The sequence below is a fragment of the Parus major genome, chromosome 17 (assembly GCF_001522545.3).
Source record: "Parus major isolate Abel chromosome 17, Parus_major1.1, whole genome shotgun sequence".
In the NCBI taxonomy this organism is placed as follows: Eukaryota; Metazoa; Chordata; class Aves; order Passeriformes; family Paridae; genus Parus; species Parus major.
Window position 1 is genome coordinate 1,980,296 of NC_031785.1, and position 24,268 is coordinate 2,004,563.

The following is a 24,268-nucleotide window of genomic DNA, read 5'->3' on the forward strand; positions in this document are numbered from 1 at the left end:
GCCTCAGCTCCAGCACCAGGCATTCATCATCTGGGATGGATGGAGCACAGGGAATGGTCCCACACGGGGACAGGGATCCTGTGCCAGCAGAGATCTCCTCCTCCCTGGTAAATGTGTAAGGATTGCCCGATCCCCAGCAGGCTCCCTGTCCAAAAGCATCTGCTGAAGTGACATCCCTTGGAAAGATCAACTTCCAGGTATCACTGCTCCTCCAGCAGAGCCACAGGCTCACCTGAGCCCTGTGGAGATCTTGGCACATGGTCCAGAGACTGCAGAGTATAAAACCTGCCAAGAGGATGTCTGGGAAACACACATGTGGCAAAGCAGACATTGCCAATTCCTGTGAAGTAACTTCAATGTGCCTGAATTTATGGCAGCCTCCCACTAAGGATTCCTGATCTCTGAGAATCCCAGCCAGAGACAGCAAACTCTGCTGAGGATCAGCCTTTGAGGAGGGGGCCCTCAACTCCCTCCTTCCTCTAGACTTGCAGGGTTTGAGTTCAACATTACATCACCCCCAAAATCTAGAACCTCCTTCTGATTTCTGCATTTTCCACAGCCCCCAGTTCATCACTCTTCTAGTGGGAACAAAACTGTTAAGGAAAGCATTCCTGCTGCATTATTCCAGCACTTCCATCACCCTGGCCAGCCTGGACCAAGCCCCCTCTGACCTGCTGTGTGGCCTGGCTGTGTGACACCACCACAGCACAACAAAAACAGATCAAAAATAAAGAGAAAATCCTCATCCAGCTTTGCAAATCCCTTTCAGATTTACAGATAAGAGAAGCTCTGCTAGTGCTGAGAGGCAGGGATCCCAGAGACAACACAAAACACTCCAGGAAAGATCAACAGCAACAAGATTTCAGCTGGTTCAAATCCAATTTCTAACAAACTTTCGGGCTGACTCCCATTTCCATCAAATCTGCCTGTATATTCCTTGTGTTCCTGACAAACTATGCCATTAAGTTCACATTGGGTTACCTAAACAAAACTAAACACATTTAGTTTGTCACAGTAACTGAAATGACAGTAAAATATTTTGGTTTTGTGCAGCACACAAATAAAGAGGGAAAGGGAACTGGGACACGTTTGTGAGTTTACAAATACCCTGACAGGCAAAACAACAAAAAAAATCATACAAAGAAAACCACTGTCTGCTTGAAGGAAAAGCTGAAGCTCAGGGACTGATTCAGCTTCCTATTGTTTTCTTAGCAATGACTCAAAATGCTTAAAACCGTCCTGAGTGCCAGGAAAAGAGGAAAGAGGACATTGCACTGAACTAAATCTTGCAGGGCTAGAGTCGAGTTTAAAATCTGATTTGTAAATCAGAATTGACTGCAGTGAGACAAGTCCAAGCCTGGATTTGAACAGACACCTGATGTAAAGTTGCGGTTGTGCTTTTTATTCGCACAATAACAAGAAAAAGGGAATTATTTTCAGTTAATGGCTTTGATTAGGCTCACAGCATGATAAATATATCAGGACTGCCAGACTGGAGGGCAAACACAACCCTCTCCCCTCCTTTCTGAAAAGATTCAGAAGGAAAACGCTCACATACTCCCACTTTTTGGCTGCTTTACCGACAGGGAAAAGAACCAATAAACAGTTATTTCACAGTAGAAGAGAAAGGCAGAATAGCTTGTTTTAAAAATGCAACTGGGTCAGTTGCAGCCTCCAGTAGAAGGAACGGGCTGCCCATTCCTCAGTGAAACATCCCTCGGTGGACCTCCCTCCTGCTGATGAGGACAAATAGGCCCTTTTAGAGCAGGATTTTTAAAAGCGCAAAGTGATTTGAGGCTTCAAGTCCCCAGGTTTCTGCAGTGCCTCGGGAGCACAATCTTTAGGCTCTTTGGAAAATCCTACCCCTAAACTGTTCTCAGCTTTGTCATCTCAACCCCCTGGTGACACTCGGCTCATGAAGAACAAGAAATCCAGCAACACATCCCTGCGGAGAGACACCATCTCCTAAGCGCGGCTTTTCAAAGCTCTGCAAGCATCAACTGGCCTGCGAACATCCCTTAATGACACGAAGTGCGGCGCTGAGCCGTGGTTAGTTGGAAAGCCTGGGTTAGTGGCACCACACGGGGGTGAGAGCAGCCCCGCCTGGCCCGAGTCCCTCGCACACTGACCTTGTGCAGAGCCCGAGCCGCTCCCGGGCCGCGGGGCCAGAGCCCCTCGGGGCCCTCCTCATCCTCACCCACCTACGGCGCTGCAATTAAAAGCTCGCAATTACCCCTGCTAAGCCTGTTCCGGCTGCGGGATCTGCTTCGCTGTCTCTGAAGTCGTGACCTCCGGAGCAGTCGGTAGTAGTAGGACGGTCTCCCAGAACTTTTCCTGCTGTTCATGGACATTTTTGGATCTATTTTACACACACACACACATGCAGGCACAGGTTCGCTCTCCCCTCTGGCACAGGAGCAAAATAGTCCCGGCGTTTTAATGAACTGGAGGGTGGTTCTTTGGAGTGGAAAGGGAGAGGGGGGAAGAGGAACTCTTCACTTGACACATTTAAAAAGAAAAACAACAAGAAGAAAACATAAAAGAGAGAGAGGGAGAGGGAAAAAAAAAGCAGGCGGCACCGGAGTGCATGTCTCAGCTGAGGGAGGACTCCAGCGAACAAGATAAACTGTGCTAACAACTCCTGCCCCCAAAAAGATAAGGCTGCTGGAGTAGGAATAGGAAGCCAGAGTTGGCCTGGGCTCCTGAAACGTGAAGCATAGGCTGGAAGAAATCCTGGACTGGATCCTCTCCGCCAGACAGCAGCACCATCAAAGCGTCCTGGAAGGATTGTCCCGGCTCCGGCCGCTCCCCGAGCAGCAGCAGCTCAGAGCCCGCAGGACTCAGAGCCCGCAGGACGCTGCGCCTCTGCTGCACGAGGGATCGGGGAAAGGCTGCGCTGGGGAAGGGGATAATAATTTCCTGGCCATGGGACACATGTTAATAATCATCATGAAGCAAAAGCCCCGGAAAATAAAGTGAAATTTGAGAGGGGAAAACTTTAATTAGAAGTTGAATGAACAGAGCTCCAGACTCCCCTGGAGGCCCATTTCCTTTCAACATTCAAACTGAGTTATAGCACATCCCACAAATTAGAGAAAGGGCCTATTTACCATTTGGGTCCTGATGGCAACGAAGATTCTGCCTCCGGCTCATATTGCTCCATAAAATTACATTTCAATGGGCAGAATTAACACTTTAAGCCACGGAAGAAAATAAAACAATATATGTATATTAAACAGACAAAAAAATTCACTCCACATTTACTGTTTCAAAAGGTCAGAAGTGAATTATCTAGAATCTTGCACCTAAGCTCCTTCCATTGCTGGCACAAAAATGACTCTGAAGGAAGAGTGATAGAAAACATTTCAGAGACCCAGAATGGTGGCCAAGAATTTAACATGAGGCTGCTGCTTCTCCCAGGCTGGCAGGTAGCAGAGAAACCTCATCCGAGTGGGATGAGCTGCAAAACAACATCTGCACAATAACTCTGTGTTGTGTCCTCGGTTTGTCATTCTTCCCAGACTTCTGTGCAAATTTATCTCCGTGGTGTCCTGTGACCAGACACGGGCTTGGCCGTGGATGAGCCCCGTTCCCCCCCAGCAGGAGCTCCAGGAGGAGTTGGAAAACTTCCCTGGATTATCCTGTCTTGTACCTCCAGTAACAAGAGGCACAAACTGTTCCAATTCAGCAACTGCACTGGGACAGGAGTCCCTGCCCCAGCACCAACCATCCTCTCCGATTTTAGGATTTCACACATTTCTGCAGTCACAGAAAACATCAGAACTCTGCACAAGCCGTGTTTTCCCGTTCCAGTCGAGAAGTAAACCCACACTGTGTGTCATCCTTCCAGGAGGAAAACCCAAGTCTCTCTCTCTCTCCTGAAGTCCATGCCTGGTTTTGAGGCCACACGGGAGGAATTCGGCGCCAGCTTTCAGGCAGTGCAGGAATGAGCTCGGGAGGGCAACGACAAGTTCAGGTCAAGGAGGCAGATCCCAGCTGGCCAGAGGAGGCTCCCTGGCCAGGGAGGGGGATGCTGCACCGGGCATCTGCGCTCAGCATCCCGCAGCACACCCCGGCACTGGAAAAGCCTTCACTCACTGCACATCTGCTCTCTTCTTCTTAGCCAGAATAATCTTATTTTTCATATTTGGGTACATAAAAAAAATAAAAATCCAGGGACAACTCTAACTGTTTTCCAGATGAACAGAGACTCATCATGTGCAGCTGATTCAATTCACAAATGGAGCTGAAAACATCCAGAACACAGTGATGGGAAAGGCTGAAAATACTGAGGTTTGGATAAAGATTTGCTGTAGACGAAACCCAAATATTCAGGTTTCTCTCTGCAATTTTGTTTCATAATAACTGGGATGAAAGCTCTGAAGAGAGTCTTCTACAACTATGCTTTTATCACTAGAAATGTCATTAAAATGTTCTATCCATTTTGTCATTCCCAATAGCAAAAAAAAAAGGCACTGATGGAAATGAAAGGTTAAACAAAATAATTTTAAAAGCTCACCTGAATTTAGATGATCTGAAAGGGGAAGGTTTGATTTTGTTTAACTGGAGCCAGGTGACTCACGCTCAAAGCTCTGGGGATGTGGAAGAGGCGGGTGCTGGGGAATCTCCTCAAGCTCTGAGGGAATGTGAGGTGGGAATACTCAGTATTTTTACTTTTAATCAATCTAGCACCTTCAGAAACATTCATACAGGTGACTATGAAGCAGGAAAAGTTAATGAGGGACTGTAAACAATGACAAGAGGAAGCAGCCCTATATAAAACCATAAATAAATGGTTGGGAATTGTGTTCTGTGTTCCAGTTTTGCTAGCTCGGCTCTGTCTCTCTCACTTAACATTTTTGAAGGATTTAACTTCAGATGCTACAGAGCAACAGGCAGGAAAATGAACAACCCACATGGGGGGGATGTGACTGGGCTGGACCTTTCCAATTAATCCAACACTGCTCTATTTTCTTCTTTCTTTACTACATTCTTTCTCTTTTTGAAAGCCACACCCTGACACAAATGCTCTGTGTAGAGCGGAATATGCCACTCACAAATGTGGGATTATGAACTGCTCAGGAGAAAAGCTGACAGCATGAAATCTCCATCTCTGAAATAACACATCCCAGTCTGGCTGCTCCCTCCAGCTGCATGAGCTCAGGCACGGAGCTCTGCTGGGTCCTTCAGGAAGAAGGGTAATTGGAGATAAATGTAGCAGTAATTTTTGGGGTGTTTACTCCTCCTCCCCAGCACCAAACACAAACCTAACCTATGGAATTAAATGTAATTAAAGACATGCCAAACTGTGGTAAAACACCCTGTCTGAGGCACTGCTAGCAGAGAACTCAGCACCCAGGGCTGACCTGGGTGTCACCCACTGCTGTCACCCTGCCCTTAAACCTTCCTCACCCTCAGAATTTATGGCAAGGAACTTGAATTCCTTATTTTGAAGGTGAAAGTTTCTGTGCTCTGTCAGTGGGGTCCAGTCAGCCCCAAAGCCCTGATTTGGACAGGTCTGAGGATGCCCTGACTTGTTCACACACAGAATTCATGGCTCTGAATTCAGGCTGCCTCTGAAACAGCAGCTTCAGGGATTTCATTTCAGTTTCCCAGTCTTCTTTCATAATGAAGTGAACTGAAGTTTTCAAAATTTAAACTTTACAAACAACAAAAAACCCCCCAAACCAACCAAACAAGAGGAAGTTTCCACTCGGCCAGCAGAGAGGAGTGGTGGGTATCAGCTTAATTTCTAATTTGCATTAGTCCAATGAACTGCAGACAGACCATCAAGAAATTGAATAAAAATCAGATTAAAACCCCAATTTCCCTGTCACATGCAACCCCTCTGTGCCTGAAGAATGGTCGTACTCTCCTGAAGTCCGAGGGAAAAGGAGGAAGGGAAAATCTGTACAAAATATCTCTTTTCCAAGCCGAGAGAAACAGTGTTTCTGTCAGTGCTCCACACACTCTTTGCTCACGAGTCCCTTGCAGACTCCAGCCCAGCGCACCCTGAGCCTGGAAGATTTCCAGGCTTTTTTTGCCTCGAGGCTCCCAGGGATACATCAGCTCACAAGCAGTACAGGGAGGAAGGTAATTTCCTTTCTGTGAGGATAACTTAACTTTCAATTCAGCTGTACCCACACCAAAATCGCCGGTGACTTCTTTTTTTTGAAGATTTATAAAGGAAAGTTCCATACACATAATTAAAGTAAGTTCTTTTCAGTATTTTCACAGCACATGATGATTATTTTTAGAGTGCACATAGGTAAAGTAGTTACTACCTGAGGTAAAATGTAGCAGCTTCTTGAGAGCCTTGCAACAAAATGGTTCAGAATGAGCATTTACTTTAAATTTAGGCAGAGAATTCACTGCTCTCCATTTATTGAATGGTGTCACAGCTACCACAACACTATAGATTATTCTTGCTGTGCATATGGGGATGAAATCCAAATGCAAATGAAAAGCAGTCAGTACACATAGTATAGATATTTAATGATATTAATGAGCAGGAAAAGCGGTGCCATATGAAAAAGGAAGAGGAAGAATGTACATGTAAATAATGAAATATTAAATAAGTGTTCAAGCAGTCTCCTGGAAGGTAAACCAGGACATTAATTCTTTCAGCATCACCATCTCTCCATGCAGACTGTGCCGGTTGTTTACTGTCATTATGGTCATTATACACCATGGCAGGGTGGAGATGCAAAGGAGGATCAATGTCCCATTGTTTTGGGATCTGCATCACCACCAATTAAGAGCTGACTCGTGCACAGCACTCAGGATCTAAGGAAATGCAGAGTATTGCACACACTGCAGTAATGGAGCTCCCAAGCCCATTCCATGACTGGAGAAGTGAAGCCCCGAGTGATTTACTCAGCACCACGTGGGAAGGCTGGGGCAGAGCGAGGCAGAACCCTGCACCCCTTATCCTTGCCCAAAGAGTAAATGGAGCTTCCCCACCCTCCTGAGACAACTCCCTTGAGATGAACAAGTACTGAACATAATCATCTTATTTTCCTACAGCATCTTTTGTCCACCAGAGCTCAGACACTTCTGCATACTTGCTTCTGCAAATACTTGTTCAATTTAATGTATTTAAAACATATAAACTTCCTCTTTTACACACAGGTAAAAAAAAAAATAAATCCAAGGAACGTGCCCAATACTAAGTGGGAAAGTCAGTTATTTGCTTCTAATAAATAATGTTCAGATTTTAAGAAAGAGTCATAATGCATTTTTAAAATGTGAATAAAAGAATTTCTCAGGTATCACTGTCCAGAAAGAAGTAAGATAAATGACACTTCCAATTCCCAACAAGCTGAGTTTTGGATCACATTGAAATTTTTGCAACTCCTTGACAGTGGGAATTCACAACACACTGGCTCCGAAGGACCAAAGGAGGAGGCCAAAGGAGGAGGCCAAGGGCGTTATCCCCAGGCTCTGTGTGGAACAGGCAGGGTGCAGAGGGGAAGCTCCCTGGCCCAGGCAGGGCACTGAGAACCCCGGAGACGCTTCCTGCGCTCATCACGAACTCCGGGAATGGGGCAGAAACAGCGAGCCTGACCTCAGAGCACAGCACATTTCCTGCCCGCTTCCCTGCACAACAATAGAGCTAAAGAACATCAGTTTCTCACATCAGCGAGCTGGGGGAGACCAAAACAAAACCACTTCACTTGCTCTGCTGACACAGAACACTCAGGTACATTGCTTTATGACCTGACTGGTAATGATGCTAATAAAATTTACAAAGTCAAAACCCATCTAAAGATTTGTGCTAAATTTCCACAGACCTAACAAAGCAATTAAACACATGGAGTCCAATGCAAATGGAAGAAGAAACTTCTATCAGAATCAAACACTGCGTTCCTCAGAGCAGCCTGCTCCTTTCTCACCAGGAGGAAAATTCCAGGAGTGTGAAGACTCCACTGTACAGAAAAAATTCCAAAATAAAAAGAAAAATCTTGTACAAATCCCTAAATCAAACAAAACCCCTCAGACATAACTGGGAGCTGCACAACACTTCCCAGAACTGTGTGCATCTTCCATGCTGAGCTGCTGGCAGGAAATATTTATTTAAGTGGGACTATTCTTCCCAAATATCCCTTATTACTAAAATAAAATGTTAGCAGTGATTCATTGAGTGATTAATGGAGTAACTTCAGTGCTGGGTTTCTCAGCATCCCCCATTTCCTTCTCCAAGACAAAACTGGGGCAGGTCTCTGCCATCACCCTGGGGGGGCTCAAAAGGAACCTCAAAACCTCACCTGGTCCAACCTTCAGTGGGGAGGGAGCCCAGGTGATGATCTTTACCTTCCTATCTGCACATTTTAATAAGCAAAACCCACATCACCTCTAGGTTAGGAATCTAATTATTAGATGTAATAACAAATTACTGTAATAAACTGCAAAATCCGCATTGACCTTGATCAAAATATTCATACAATAAAAGAAATTAACTCCTAAAAATATTTTTACTTTGTATTTCAGCAGTAAACTTGCTGTTGTGTTGCTGCAGGGAAGGAGTTGATAAAAGTCTGGCATCACTGCCTTCCTGTGCCAGATTTATGGGTTATTATTAGCAGAAGGCTCAGCTATTTATCGTGAGTTCTGTTACAGTGGCTTTCCAATGTGGCTTGCTAAAAGATCAGGGAAAAAACCATGAACCTTGAAACCATGAAAGCTCCTGCAGGGCATCACTCTCCTTGCTTGTGTGGAAGTTCAGTCTGTTCTAACCCCAGGTGGGGAGAAGAGAAGGTTTTACAGGTGTTGTAGAGCCCAGGAACTCCCGTGTGCTCAGAGAACTTCTCCCAGTCTCAGGAACGCCGTGGGCTCCAGGGAAGCAGCCGCCTCCTCTCCCCTCCCGATGCCATCTGGACCTGAGGCTCTCCCTCTGCAAGAATCAGCTCTTGGGGTGTTTAATCTCATGACAACATCCACTGACAGCAGCATCTCTGCTGGCAAGTGAAATGAAAGATTAACTTGATTACACATGCTATGTAAAACTTATTTCCTGATTAATTAATAGATTAGGCACTTCCAATTCATGTTTAAATGCCTGATAATGATCTCATGCTCATATAACAAATCACTGATTTATATACACACAATCTAAACTTCATTTTTCATGTGACAGATTATTTTCTTCCTTTCCTTGCCACATAATTTGCAAACTCCACTGCAAATATAGTTGCTCGTTTCACTTGCTTTTTGGCATCAGATGACTCATCCAAGGAATATTTTGGCAAGAATGATCTTTAGCCATCTTCCTTATCAGTCTGACATGACAGAGTAGCACAGAAAACACCCTCTGTTTTGGAAGTTAACAAGTTGAAAAATGAGAATGTAGCTATTGTTTTTAAAGAGGGCTTTACAAAAGTGACTGGAAATCCTGCAATCAGTTTTTAAATACCATTGTGAGGGTGGTTTATTTAAATTTACGTTTTTCCTTCTGGCACAACAACAGAGGGCTGCCCTGAGAGATGTTATTGTCTGAGTGCAGCTGATTGCAAAATGTGGAGAGCCTCCTTGAAACAACAGAAATATGAAAAACACTCCAAGAGCAAAGCAAGGGCTGGGATGTTTTGAAGTGTGGAAGCTCAGAGCACCAACACCTCCAGTGCCTGAGCTCTCCTGAGCCAGGGTCCAGTGCTGGGAATTCTCACCCTGCTGGGTCTCACCAGCCCTGGGCAGGGAACTGGGTGATGATCTGATAAAGAACACTCCAAATAAAAATAATAGAAAATATTTAGCAAGGCACACAGTGCTCAATAATGCTCCTCTATTGCAGCATCAGCTCAAATTGGTTTTTTTCTGCTTATCTTCCTACTTTTTCATACAGATCTTCCACTCACAAGTGTATGTAGTCTATATGTTCCCATTTTACATTTTATATTTTTAGAAGGAAAAAGCTACTAAAAACCCTCTTCCTACTGAATTGATATGCTTTATTCTTCTAATATACTAATTTTTCCTGGATTAACAAGTCTAACTCTAATTCCTTTGAGCACCTGTGAAGGTCCATCCAATGGCAGCTTGTCTTCACATCCTTGGACATCCACGTGGCAGCAGCCTTGGGCGAGCTGGCTTGGAGGGTTTGTACAATTCATTAGTTAAAATGCCACACTGGTGCAAAGAAGGCAGTTTGTCTGTGTGGTGTTTGATCTAAGATGGTTGGGTGGCCTCAAAGCAATTTTGGGAGGAGACACAAAGAGTAACTTCTTATTGAAACAGCTCAAGCTTGGTGATGAACGGCCTCACAGGAATCATCCACCCAAGTCCTTCTCCACCCTAAAACAGAACTTGGCTGCTGACCCCTTTGCTGACCCTCCAAACAGGGACATCTGAGGTGAACTCTGAAAAGAGAACAGCACCAGGCAGGGCAGAGCACTCCCAGCACTGGGGATGGGGCATCACGTGCACTGTGCAGGCATTTCCTTGGCTTTTCATAAGGGAAGAAAATGCAAACACCTGCTGGAACTCCGAGTGCAGGATTTCAAAACAAACTCTATAAAGAATGAGGAGTTCAGTGGAACTTTGATATAAAACACTACCAAGTGTGCAGCCCCTAAACAATGCACAGAAATTCCTATATAGATCTAGATCTATTTATCTCAGGGCAGCAATGGCCCCTCCGCACTGAGCAGCTCCCACCGGCCGCAGCAGGATGCAACCTCACAGCTCAAACTACACAGTCAGGCTTTGCTAATCTTGGCCTAACTCAAAACTCTACTTATCTTTTCCTTTCTAAATCATCCCCAGGACAAGACTAGAATCTCTTTTGAAATGTAAAGGTTCTATAATAAAATTTAGAAAGCACATATGGTACAAATATCAAGCGTGAACATCTTTTCCCATCTTGTACGTTTCAAAGACTGTGCAAACAGCACTTTTCCCTGGTTTTGATCATGCAGCCAAAATGAGTCATCTGTGAACAATTATGGCTCTGGCAGGGGCCTGACTGTTGGAGAATGAAAGGAAACACTTTATTATTGAAATGATCAGTATGCCAAGCTGAGAGGCGACTGCAGAGAATGTTAAGAGTCCTTTATGCTCCTTCAGCCAGCAAAATTGAAAGCAGAGGATGCAGCACTCCCCTCTCGGACACCTGAGAACACCTGAGTTGAGAATGGGCAATGCAAAGCACAAGGAAGTGGGAGCTGTGGAGATGAGCAAGGCAATACATGGCAGGAAAAGGAACACAACCTTAAAGCAGGACGCCTGGCTTAAGAAAGTGTTGGTTATTCCTGGCTTAGTTCTCCCAGGGGAGTCATGAACGTATTAAAGGAACACACAGTCAGAGGCCTCCGTGCTGAAATCCGAAACTATTAAAGGACATTTGTTGGGAGTTCAGGATTGGCTGAGTTTAACAGGATCTTCTGAAAGGGGATGAATGGAATTCCCCTCGAGGAGAAAAAATAGCAACCAAACAATTTAGTAAGAACAGGGATCTCCCAATGTGCAGCCCATTTCAGCAGCGATACTGCTGTGTCTGGGTTTGCTGCCAGCAGGGACGAGGTAGGATCCTTCTAGAATTCCAAGGGTAACTCGGGATCTGAGCTGCTCGCTGAGAACTGGGCAGGGCAGGGAGCTGGGCAGGATATTGGTTTGATGGACTTGGCAAATGGGGTGAGCAGGAGATGATTTTAAAATTGGACTACGAACAAGAAATGTATGAGAGAGTAATTCTTGTCCTCTTTTCCATGAGCAGCTTGCAGAGGGAGGGGGAACAATGTGGTGATCACCACCCAGAGCCTACAGACTATTTAAAGACCATGAGGGTTGACAGGATGACAAGGGAGACTCGTGTACACAGAACTGCTAATGGAAGGTGTAGGGGGGAGATCAGGGAACAATCTGATAAAAGCACATTTTGCACTCTGAAATACAGGTCCAACTCCCAACAGAAGAGATGCTGGAGGAATTTAAGATCAATATTCTGACAGCAGGACCTCTCAGGTCTGAGCATTAGCTGACAAATACCTCTTGCTGTTTCTGAAACCGTGAGCTTTGACAACCTTTGGAACAGATTATCCCACCATCACCACAGTTTGGGAAGCGTGGATCCAAAATGAAGTGCCCTGGCAGGCTGGAGCCCAGGCTGAGCTTGCAGGCTTTACACCATGTGAGAGTGAAGGCTCACCAGTATGAGGGGATTCGTGCTGGCCAGGGCTAAAATGTAACTTCCCTGAGATCCTGAGCAGGGCAGGGAATGTTTACAGATGTGGTATTTGTCTTTGCAGGAATCAGCCTTGGAAAAGGTCACATTCTGCCTTATTCAGAGTCTCACAGGGACCAGGAATGCCACACTTACTGTGTCAGGGCAAACACAAGAGACTGCAGATTCCTGTTATTGAGGGGGCTTTGGAGGGTCCTGTTTAGCTCGTTATACAAAGACACTTTTGCTCCTAACAGAACTCATCAGGGCAGGGTGACAAATTTCCTCCAGATCTACTCCAAACAAGACAGCCTGGCAAGCAGGGACACACCGGAGGTGATAAAACACTTAGCAATGCTAAAAACACACACCAGGAATTGGAATTTCCCAAAATGCTCATTCTTTGCAATTTCAGGAAGTAGCCCATGGTTACTCTCACAGTAAGTGGCAATCCTACATGGAAGGTGTCTTGTTTCACTCAGGAGCAGCCTGGAATGTCATCTTGGCAGCAAATGGAGTGTTCTTTTTGTTTGGGTCATGTCACTCATAAACTTCCTTCCATAACACACTGAGCTGGGTATAAACCCAGATAATGCGTGGTATTGTGGAGCTTTTCCCAGCTGTGGCCAGGCTGTGCTTTGCACACATGCACTGTGCACCTCTCTGCAATTTGGTTTGACTTTTCTGAGCATTCCTAGGTCACAAACAAGCCTTCAGAGTCCATCACTGCTTTGACTATTGCAACAGAAATGAGATAGTTTCAATTTAAACCATAAAAAAACACAAGACAATGTCAGCAGTCTTGGAAAAACATTTGTTATACACACTGAGCACGGAGGAACCCGGGAGAAGGGAGAGAGGTTTTCCAGCTGAAAACGCCAGAAACACCAATGCTGTGTCAGCACGTTGGAGCCTAAGGAAACCTGCTCTGTTCTGGACACAACCCTGCTGCAAATCCAGCTGCTCACAGGGAATTACATCCCAAGGCAGCACCTGGGAAGTGCCCAAGGTGCAAACTCTGCTGTGGCCAGCACTGGCTCTGAGGTTTCCTCATTTCAGCACCGGCCTGGGCTGTCCCCACGCAGGGCTGTCCCCACGCAGGGCTGTCCCCATGCAGGGCTGTTCCCAGGCAGGGCTGTTCCCAGGTACCGCTGTCCCCAGGCAGGACTGTCCCCATGCAGGGCTGTCCCCAGGTACCGCTGTCCCCAGGCAGGGCTGTCCCCAGGTACCACTGTCCCCATGCAGGGCTGTCCCCAGCAGGGCTGTCCCCTGGCAGAGCTGTCCCCAGGCAGGGTTGTCCCCAGGTACCGCTGTCCCCAGGTACCGCTGTCCCCAGGCAGAGCTGTCCCCAGGTACCGCTGTCCCCAGGCAGGACTGTCCCCAGGCAGGACTGTCCCCAGGCAGAGCTGTCCCCAGGTACCGCTGTCCCCAGGCAGGGCTGTCCCTGGCCCGGAGCAGGCAGCGATCTGAGCTCCGCACGCCTCTGCTGCCGCCCGCAGGCGGCTCCGCCTGGGATCGCTGCCACATCCCCGGGCCAGGGTTAGCGCTCCCTCCTAAGAGCGGGCTTCCTCCTAAAAATCCCTTTCTACAGAGCTCAGGAAACATGTTCACTGCTGGTTTTCCCTGCACAAATGCTAAAGAACATTTAAAAAAATAATACCCCTTTTAGTGAAGTTTGTTACTCCAAGTTTCATTACTTCCAACCTAAAAAACTCCAACAAACCACAAATCCTTGTGTTTTGAAACAATAATTAAATGAGGAATAGTCTGTGTGGGACCATGACAAGTCAGCTGAGGAGTAAAGTCAATGGCAATGCAGCAGAGTTACACATGTGTACGTTTTATTTCTAGTCACACGCTGAGGAACAGTTCCTAACTTGTGCGGTTGTATCCCAGGGAACTTTGTCCAGATTTCACATACAAAGAGGTCAAATGGGTTTTTTAGACTGCATTTTCTGTTCTATTCTTAAAAAAAAATGAGTCCATTAAATAAGATGCTGACCAATCTGAGGGCAAATTAGCAAAAGTCTTACACCCATGCTTAATTCCAAGAATATGACTGAAGGAAATCTCAACAGCCCAGGTTTCATTGCTTCCATCTGTAACAGCGCACAGGCCTGGGTACGCTCCCAAGCCTTCACCCAAATCACTTCCTGGCCATCACAAAGGTTTTACAGCCCTGCCTGGGAACCTGCCCAGCTTTCCCAACCTGCTTTTTTCCATGTCATACTAAAAAGCATATGTGGATTTAATATTTGCTAATCCAATGACTGCATTACTTAACTGCATAGAAGTGAGCTAAACGTGCCAGCATCAAATGATCCCAGAGCCCTGGACAAAACTGAATGTCTGGAATACACCTTCAGAAATAGTGAGATACAGCCAATAACCACGATGGAACACATCCTGTGCCCAGGGCAGAACTCTGACAAGGAATGTGACTCCCAGGTGGGAGCTGAGGATCAGAGAGCTGAGGTACGGTGTCCAGCCAGTCTGAGGCACAGCAGCACTTGGAGCACACTTTAGGGAATCTTTTCCCTATGAAGAAGGGATCAGAGAAGTATTGAAGAACAGGAGTTATTGCTGCAGTGCACTCCCAGACCTTGCTTTGGACACAAGAAGAATCATGGACTTGCCCAGTGATTTGTGACCATCAGGTGAAGCAGCCTCTCCTTCCTCTCAAGCCCACTGTGACATGATGGCCATTCCCAGTGAATTTTCCCCTTGCCCATGGAAGAGGCCCCAAGCTGAAGCACACAGAGGATTTTGGTCCAGCTGCCTGACCCCAGGCAATGCTGTCACTTGCTGTCCCCTGAGAGGTGCTCTGACCCACGGGCCCAGCTTTGCTCTCCAAATGCCCAGAGCACCTCCAGCCTGTGGAAGGATGACGAAGAACATCCCACCAGGAGCATGGGAGACGAGGTGGAGGAAGCTCCTGGCTATCTGCCAAGCCTCACCACTCCGCTTTTTCATTTTTAGTTTCTGCTCTTTGCTGGAAAGTTTCTACTTATGCTCTGGTTTCCATGGCAACTGCATTTCTTGCCTTTCTTCTCTAGCATTAAATTTTTTATTTGATTTCCCTTCTTCCCAAGACATGACTCTCTTTTCCTTTTGTAAAAAGGAATTAAGTGTTGTCTTCTCTTTGGTTGTTGATATTTTTAAAGGAGGTAGGAGACACTTTCACTCAGCCGCAGAATCTGTCTAGAACAGCAGCAGAGATTTAATCTCCCAGGGAAGAATGTCAGGGGATTCCCTTGCAGAAAAGCCATTTACTGTAATTATCTTAACAAGATTATGACATGTAAGAGTTCCAGGTACTGTGGAACCCAATATTTTTTAAAAATTGGCTGCTCATTTTTATGAGACCTGACCTGGCCATTTTTTCCTCTACAACTAAACATTTTAATTTATTTTTTGTAATCACATTATTTGTGACTCTTGAGCAGTCTCAGGAGAATAGTTTAGTATTGGAAGTGCACTAGAAATGTGTCCTTCAGTTCCAGACTGTAGGAGAATTCAAACTTTTCACTGACAATATTCTCACCTGGCTGGGTGTTGGGGTGAAGCTGAAGGACCCCTCTTTCCCCTGCCATGGTCAATCACCCACACACCCTCACACAAAGCACACAGAGACAAAAACCTCACAACTCATGGAGCTTAAGCTAATTAATTTGTCTTGCCCTTGTCATGTTGGGACTGAATTAATCTGACAACCTGAATTCACTTGAGAAGGAAAAAATTCATCAGAATAGCAAATCTGGATTAGATCTACCAATTTGGTTTTTCCAAGCTTTAGCTTCATAATAAACACAATTGATATGCTGCAAAGCTCTGAAATAATACAGGTTTTCATGCCAGTTCACTATGAAAGATTCTCTCCAGATCTAAATTCTCCAGCACATTCAGGCCATAAACTGACCCTCCTGTACAGTTGTAGATTACAAGGTTTCCAGTCTTTATCTCTGCCTGGTGGGATTTCACAGTAAATTCTTTCAGGACTGAATAATTAAAAGAAGCAAAACCACAGCATTTGGCTCACAAGGCAACACAAACAAATCTGTCCATGGGTGCTATCTTGTTTGCAGCACATGTGCACAGATTTACATGTAGGATTGAGGCTTAGTGCTCTGTTTGTTTAGATTTTTCATTATTCTGTATCCCAAGCATAAGGTAAACTGTATAAAGACTGAACTTGGAACAACTTTAAGAGTGAGCTGATCGTCTTAAATCATTTCATTAACCAAATTTTGTGTTTTTTAAGATTCTTACTTCTCAGAAGAGATAAGGGAAATGGGTCAGAAGTGAGAAGTCCAGTCTACCATACTTGGTTCATGTCTCACTCCTGCTCTTGAATTCTCTCTTCCAAGGAATATCTAGGTCAGGAATTCACAGGATCTTATATAAATCTGGCTATTTTCAGTGTGTTTGCCAGCCAAGCTATCTGAATTGTCAGATATTAAATACATGTGCTAGGATCTGTACTGTAAAATCCCATTACAACATACACTGTGCATGAACTCCCCATGGATTGGCTTCACTGCAGGCCAGGTCCCCCACTTGGAGTCAGGGTGAGGAGGAAAGTTTTAGACATCTGAGCACGGCCTCCCTGCTTTCTTGCCTCGGAGCTCCCAGGATTAGGGATTCAAAGAGCTGCTTTAGGCATAGTCCCCTAAATCGCAGCCATAATGCGGCTTTTATGTGGCCACGGACAGGCTTCATGTCTGCACTGTTTCAATTCCCAGTGTGGGGATTGATTTAGGCAGACAGCAGCTTACTCAGCTCTCTCAGCTGCTGTGCTGAGGCGAGAACATCCAGCAGCCCCTTGCTCATCCTCGCTTGATTTAATGATTTGCTGGCCAGACTACAGAGAGCGGCTCAGGAACTCCTACCCAGCGTGCCATGATTTGTGGGTTGCTGTTGCTCATCTGTAATTGCAACGAGAAATGCTCATCAATCATCCCAGCTCTCCAGCAGAACGTTGGGAGATAGAGCAATGGAGAGCTTTCAACCTGCCCTATCTTTTTGAAAACATTCTAATCCTGCAAATAAAGATCTGGATGCTGTTCCAGTGCCAGGACAAGAGCAGCTCCCTTCTCATCCCAAAGGGCACAACCATCCCTTGGTGAAAAGACCCAATATTCCTCCCCTAGAGCAGTGACAAGAGGGGGCTGGGAGTAAAATGTGCTAATCTTCATGGTTGCACTCATTAACACCAAACTCTCAATTTTCAGCATCAAAACAGTTTTCTCCAGATCTCTTGGAGCCCCTTTAGGCACTGGCAGAGGCTCTGAGATCTCCCTGGAGCCTGTTCTCCAGGCTGAAGAGCCCCAACCCTGTCAGCCTGTCTCCAGAGCAGAGGTTCATCCCTCATCATTGTCCAGAACTACAGTCTGACACGAGTGCCCCTCTCACATGCCCTGTGCCTGAGCTATCTGAGCCCCATTACAAACGTTTCCTCTCCTCTGTGAAGCACAAGCTGAAAATCACCATCACTTAGTCCCCAGTGGGACAAGAGAACCCCTGTGGATAAACCCAGACTGAATGAGGATTCCTGGGAAGCTGCACTCCAGATCTCTACAATCTTTATCACCCTCGTTACTGCTCACCCAGATTTGAAAACTCTTTTTCTAATAGTCCTGTGGATAACACACCTTCCCAATAATGTCCAGATTTGAACCTCTCACATTAATTTCCTGCAGTCTAATAGAACACAATCTTAACACGATTTATTGAGACAATTAAAATTCAGAAAACAAGCTTCTCCGTGCTCCATAAAGCACAGCAAATTTATTTGCTGCAGTCAGTAAAACTCTGCTGCCTAAAGCTGTGCAGTAACTCAGCAGGGCCTGGCCAGGGACTGTGGGACCCTCAAAGCTGGGTTGGGATAATCAATTAGAGCTGGGTCTGCATCGGGGCTGCTGCAGGGACCCCGCAGCTCCCAGGCCCTTCCACACCTGGAGAAGCAGAAAAAAGAGTCAGGAAAGAGAAGCTTTGGAGGGTCTGTGGTTGGTCTGTGTTCAGCTGACATGTCTACCAGTCCTACCAATAATTACGACCAGTTTTGAAGCTGTACATTTACACTATCCAGTATTTCAAGTTCCCTTAACCAAAGACAAAATAGAACTGATTCTTGGTCCACCAAATAAAAAAACCTCTCTAGTTTGGAATTATTGGAATCATTACAGATGTGTAAGAAGGCTGCAAGCATTTGGATACACCACACTCATGCTCAAATACATACATTTATGTAATGAAATCACTTAATTTGAAACAGACCACCAAAAAGCCAGCTTGCATTTAGGCTGCCTCAAAGAAGAGATGCCACGCTAGAGATTTTACCAGTTACTTATAAAATAATCAGTTCTTTAAAGTTATCTGGTTTGAGAGGTATTTATTAAGTGAATTTAGAATATAATTGCTGTGAACAATGATAAACTTGTATTATACCCTGAGTAAGCACTACAGGCAGGTGATAAATTGCAAAAGTAATGCTACATCAGTTTAACTTCCTGCCGAGTCACCCTGAACTGCTCCAGCCTTGCACAAAATAGCCCCTGCTTTCATTACTAATAAAACACAGAATTAATTACTCAAAATAAAAGAGGCCTTGAAAATGTGCCCAGACACTGAACCATGCTGGCTTCTGCATTCTTTTTCCTTTTCTTTTTTCTCCTATAAAGGAACCTCAAACCCATTGCTAGTTATTTCTTCAAAGCCAGCTGCACCACACGAGGTTTTGTTCCAGGACTCCTCCATTCCCATGTGGATGCTCAAGCCCTGCACACACAGCAGACTCTCCAGTCACCATATACCTCTCAAAATACTTAAACTGATGGCAGGCTGCACCACAAATTTCATTTCTCTGACTGGATTATGAGAAAAAATAGCTCAGTTTTGGAAATTCTCTCAAGCAATGGAAATATTTTAGACCAGGATCCAAATCTTTCAAACGTCTAGTGCTGGACTGAAATTCTCCAGAGACTTTCAGGCGATTCTGCTCCAGCTTGAACAAGAAGAATCCTTGGTTTGTTATTATTAACAGCTGGGAATCTTTATTTCCCTGCTCTCCAGTAAGAAGGATTCCAGCTTCTCCCAGAATCTCATCATTATAAAACATGCAGGTATAGAGCTGTGCCTGTTTTCATCTCAGATGATTTCCAGGAATTTGCTTAAAGATAAAACATCACCCAAAGTTTCCAGGAGATTTTAGCTCCCGTCCCCTTTGTGTCACCCCCACACGCTGTCACGGGGCTCTGGCAGTGGGTGACCTGCATCCTCCTCCCTCAAAGCAACCTTGTCACGAGCAGGACCAGGAAAAAGCCATAAAACTTCTTTAGAGCAACACAAACACAAGGTTCCCACCAATTCCTAACCGGAGCTTTTAAAAGCTCTTGGGCACCCATCCAGCCCTTCTGGCTGCACTGTGCTCATGGGAGAAAGGATCCAAGCAGCACAAGAAGCCTGAGCAGCCAAACAGCTGCTCAAGGAGCCCAGCATGGGCTCTGCAGGGTTCATTTTGGAGCCCAGCACAAGACTGAGCACAGCCTGGGGCCTCGCTGTCCGTGACAAAGTCCCTGCTCAGCCTTGGGCACCTCCTCTCAAGGCTGACCTTGAGTTCCAGCTTTGCCTGCAGAGACAAAACTCTTCCTTTCTGGACTGCCCAGCTGGGGATGGACTCTCCAAAGGAGAGGCCTTGGAGGTTTTCTAATTGTCAGAGACAGTGTGGAAGGTGCTTCATGGACCTCCCAGGGCTCCCCTGCATCACCTCCTGATGTAAGAACATCTCTGCTTCTGCTGAGCGACTGCAAAGTCACTTTTCCCATTCTCTGAGGCAAAGAGTGACACATAACGAAGGCAGGATTTAGAGCGTGGGCTGAATCTCATGTGAGAAGATTCTGACTGCAGAGGTAAAGTATTGGCTAAATTTTATAGTGATGGAGTTAATTTTGTTGCTAAGAAAAGCAAAGGCATGATGAGAACTGGCTCCAGAGATTACACAGTGTGTGGTCTCTGCACTTGAAGAGCTCTGCACAGCACTCACTCATGTTACATCAATTACTTTAACAAAGTTAGATTCAGAATAATATTTATAAAGCTGAGATCCACAGACCTTTTTGCAATCACCTGGGTACAATCACCTTATTCACAAAACTGGCTATAAATTATGCTAATCAGTGAAACACTCAGAAGATGAAGAGAGGTTTCTTGTGTAATTTTAAATGGATTCCTATAAAGAAAAAAACTGGGAATATATAAAATTACAGAGTTTCAGTGCACATTTCTGTTTGAATCTTGGCTGTTGGTGATATAAAGGTTAAAGCACTATGACCAGGAAATTTAAAAGATATAATTTTTATTGTGGGACCCCTTCTGTGTCTCCACAATGATTAAATATAATACTGGAAGGTTTTGGTGGACACCTATGTAATCTTAAACATCAATCCTGGCCACTCCAGTGAAGCCTAAATGAAATGGTAATTTTGCTCTCAAGACAGTCCTTCCTATCTGTGACTCAGTCCCTCTGTTGTATTTTACCATTATCTTAAAAATAAACCTTTTCCTTTGTGATTTCCATTTCATAAAAAGTTGAACAACACAGTGAGATACAGTTTTCTTTTCATGTCCTTTGGTGAGGTGGGGGTAATTTAAAAAAATATTTAACTTCAGCCTATCTCTAATGTATATTTCAATTAATGGCAAATTCCTGTACATTATTCAGGTGAGACTGCACCTGCTGAGCAGTTGGTGCTCCTTGAAGGTAATCAGCAGTAGAATGACCTTTGTAGAGTGTGTGGTTCTTCCTGTAAGCGCTGGGATGTAAGAGCAGAGGGACTGCCACTCCTGAGGGAGGGTCCTGCCCAGGATGAGGAGTGTTCCCTGGTCATGGAGAGCTGGCAGGTGTCTGACTGCAGAGCTGCATTTCCACCTGTCCAACAACACGGGCCTCCTCTGGCTCCTGAGCAGCCAAGGAAGTCAGGAAAGCACAGCCTGGGAGGTCACTGGCTGTGAAGTGATTCCCATCTTTCAGCTCAGGCACAAGAAAGGTAATATTGCACGTGTTTTTAAACAAATCCCAGGATTTGAGGTGAAGTACAGGAAATCCTGTATTAGGTGTGACATCTGGCAGCCCTTCCATAGGGCTGGATGCTGAGAAGTGAGGAGGATAAATGGCTCCCTAAAGGCAGGACTGGGCTGTGGGCATGGGCTGCCCTGTTAGCTGGGCCACTGCTCTTCTCCAGCTGCCTCTGCCTTTTCTAGGATCAAAGGGAAGTATCCCAGGTCTGTATCCCAGGCTTGTATCCATGCTGCACAACTTCTCCACACCTTTTGCCCAGGTTTCTCTTTACTCAACTCAGATTTTTCCCCTTTCCCTGCTCTGTTCTTCTGTTACTGCTCACAGCTCATCACCAGGTACAGACACAGGTGACTCTCCATCTGACTTCGTTTCTCAAGTTCAGATTCCATGGAATTAAAATCCCCAAACAAAAGTTACAGTTTATGGATGTTATAACAAAGTGTCCAGACTTTTGTGTGACTCAAACCCTTTGCAGGCCACTCCTGATCCCTGTAACACAGACCTAAGGGCTTTAAACCATTGAGGAATGTCCTTGTGTGTGGATTCTTCCTTGTTTCCATGAGGTTATTTGTTGACACACTAAACAGTGCTGCTACTTGGGACACAAAATCCATTAAGAGGAGTGATGTGCTAAAATTAACTATGTATTTGTTTTCTCTTCAGTTTCTACAGAACATGAGGAGAGATACAGATGGTTAACAGCACTGAGATTATAGTGATAGCAGTAAAATTTGATGACTCTTATCAAAAGCATCGTATGGCTTATGAGAGCAAGTAGCAATTAAAAGAAAAAAAAAAACAAAAACCAAAACTCAAATGATTTCCAAGCTTACCCTGGCCAGGGAACAGGAATATCAAAGGGGAGTTAAAGCCTGTGTCCGACTGCAGGATTTATTAAAATAAGAAGATCACTACTTCAAACCTTGACAGACACAGGTTACCTGAAGCAGTTCGGATCTGAATGAAACAGAGGTGCTGTGTATGAGCCTGAATCACTGACAAAGGCAGATTTAAATCTGGGGTGGGAATTTTACTGCTCAGGAAAGCAAGGGAGGGATCAGCTGCACCAGCCTGAGACAAAGGCCAAGCAATAGCTCCAGGATCTCCAACTGGCACTCCAGACAGAGCACTCTTTCTCCATAGCTAGAAAAATGCTGTACAGGCAGGGAGATGCCTGACAAAATAAGCTGAATCACTCACTTCTCCACTTTCAACCAGAACAAGACTTTGTTCCGTCTCTCTGGATGAAATATTAATCCAGCCTGTAAGAGAACGATACCCACAACCTTCCATCAGAGACCTCTCTGTTCAGACTCCTCTGTGGAGAATTACCTTTGCTCTTTCCCCAGCTGGAAAAGCTCTTGTATTCCTGTTTCCCCCTCCCTCTTCTGAGCTGCCATGACTGGAACTCAAGACTTTCCAAAGCTACAATGATTTATTGAAACCAGTTCTACTTAGTGAGAGCTCTGGCAAGCAGAAGCTGTGCTAATGCACCCAGCAATCCACAGAGCAAGATAAAATCTCCCAAGAACATTTTCAAGTGGTAAAAGAAGAAACAATGAGGGAAGGGTTGGAAATTTTCAATGCTCCCTGAAACATGGAAGATCAGGGACAGAGAAATGAGTATCTTTTCTCTTAAGGTGCATATCTACCCATTCACTGGAGGAAAATCAGGGATTGATTCATTAGAAATCAGGACAGACAAAAGGACAGGACACGATGTTCTTTGGCTTGGCCTCCAGGGAACACATCCAAAGCATCTGTAAGAGATGGACCCTAACCCTTAAACATTACAGCACTTTCAAAATATCCATGGTACATCTACTGGGATACAAGATTTTTATAGTAGGAGAAAGTTTCTTACAATCCATTGGGGAATACGTTTCTGTGTTGGTTTTTAATTTATATTTAATCTCTATCCAACACCAAAATATGTACATATATAATTAGCTTAAAATATTCAAGAACATTTCTTGATGTGGGATCCATTTGCAAGGAAAATGATAGTAAGCACCAGAACTTAACTGATTACTGACAAAGCACCAATATTTTCACAACAGAGCTTAAAAAAATTCACCATGTTGCTCATAGATGGCTCAAATGCCTGAGATCAAGAAGTCAGGCAGCACTTTCCAAAGGCACATAAAACAACAGCAATCTCAAAAGGCCTTTTGTACCTTTTTTACCAAAAATACTAAAATAAGATACCAATTCTCAAACCTTGACTTCACTCCAGAGTTTCAGTTCTTCCACACTGTCTTTAAGCCATTTAATTTCAGCTCTGTTACACAGGGGCTGCAGAAGGAAGTTTAGTACAAGACTCATCCCAAGTGACACTATTCTTTGCCTTCAGTTCTCTGCTTCTAAATTAAAAATTACAATCTCAGAACAAGGGGGTAGGAAATCAGGGTTTGAGTGTTCAAAAGCCCCTCACAAAATTGCCATGAAGTTCTGGCAACATTTTTAGGACTAAATTTCCAAGATTTATTTGAGTCCCAATAAATCTTATCCAGTCACTCTGTACTGTTCCCAGTATGACATTCTTGGTCAGGGATCTAACCCAGGACAGGTTGCTGGCAGAGTTTCCTGTGACAAAAGAGAAGATGTGGGGTGAAATTCCTTGAGAGAAAGAAGGACTCCCAAAATTTCCATGAGGAAATTCTAAATCAACCCTCCTTTTTCTGATTTTCACTTCCACAGCTGCTCTGCAAAATGGTTTCTCTGGTCTGAGCCAGGAACCAGGAATTCTCTGGTCTCCTGTGCTTACCACTGGATTGTCCCAGTTTATCTGAAGTCTTTCTCTCCCCATCAATGCTTCTCTTCTGTTAAAGCATTGGTTTCTGTGCTTCATCTGACCTACATTGAGGCAAAATACCAATTTTTTATCTTGATTTTCTTATCTTGATTTTTAACATGGTGATAGTCTACTGGCAAGCACCAGGAGCAATGACATCATAACAGGAGGCGGCATCTATTCCAAGGAGCTCAGAGCCAGCAAAAATACTCCCAAGATCACAAAAATAGTTCTTATTACA

General features: G+C 44.9%; 1 protein-coding gene across 7 annotated transcripts in view; it reads right to left on the reverse strand.

Moving 5' to 3' along the window:
• The window catches only part of DAB2IP (DAB2 interacting protein), a 156,794-nt gene that overhangs the window by 122,288 nt on the left and 10,238 nt on the right, over positions 1–24,268 (reverse strand). For 2 of the 7 annotated variants that reach the window (XM_015644697.3, XM_015644693.3), the window contains exon 1: positions 2,234–2,591. The exons of 3 other annotated variants lie outside the window; for them this stretch is intronic. In XM_015644697.3, the coding sequence (XP_015500183.1) occupies positions 2,234–2,351 (118 nt within the window). In that variant the 5' untranslated portion in view covers positions 2,352–2,591. Of the gene's footprint in view, positions 1–2,129; positions 2,198–2,233; positions 2,593–24,268 lie in introns of those variants that run through there. 2 more of the 7 variants (XM_015644700.3, XM_015644699.3) reach the window with 2 other exon arrangements.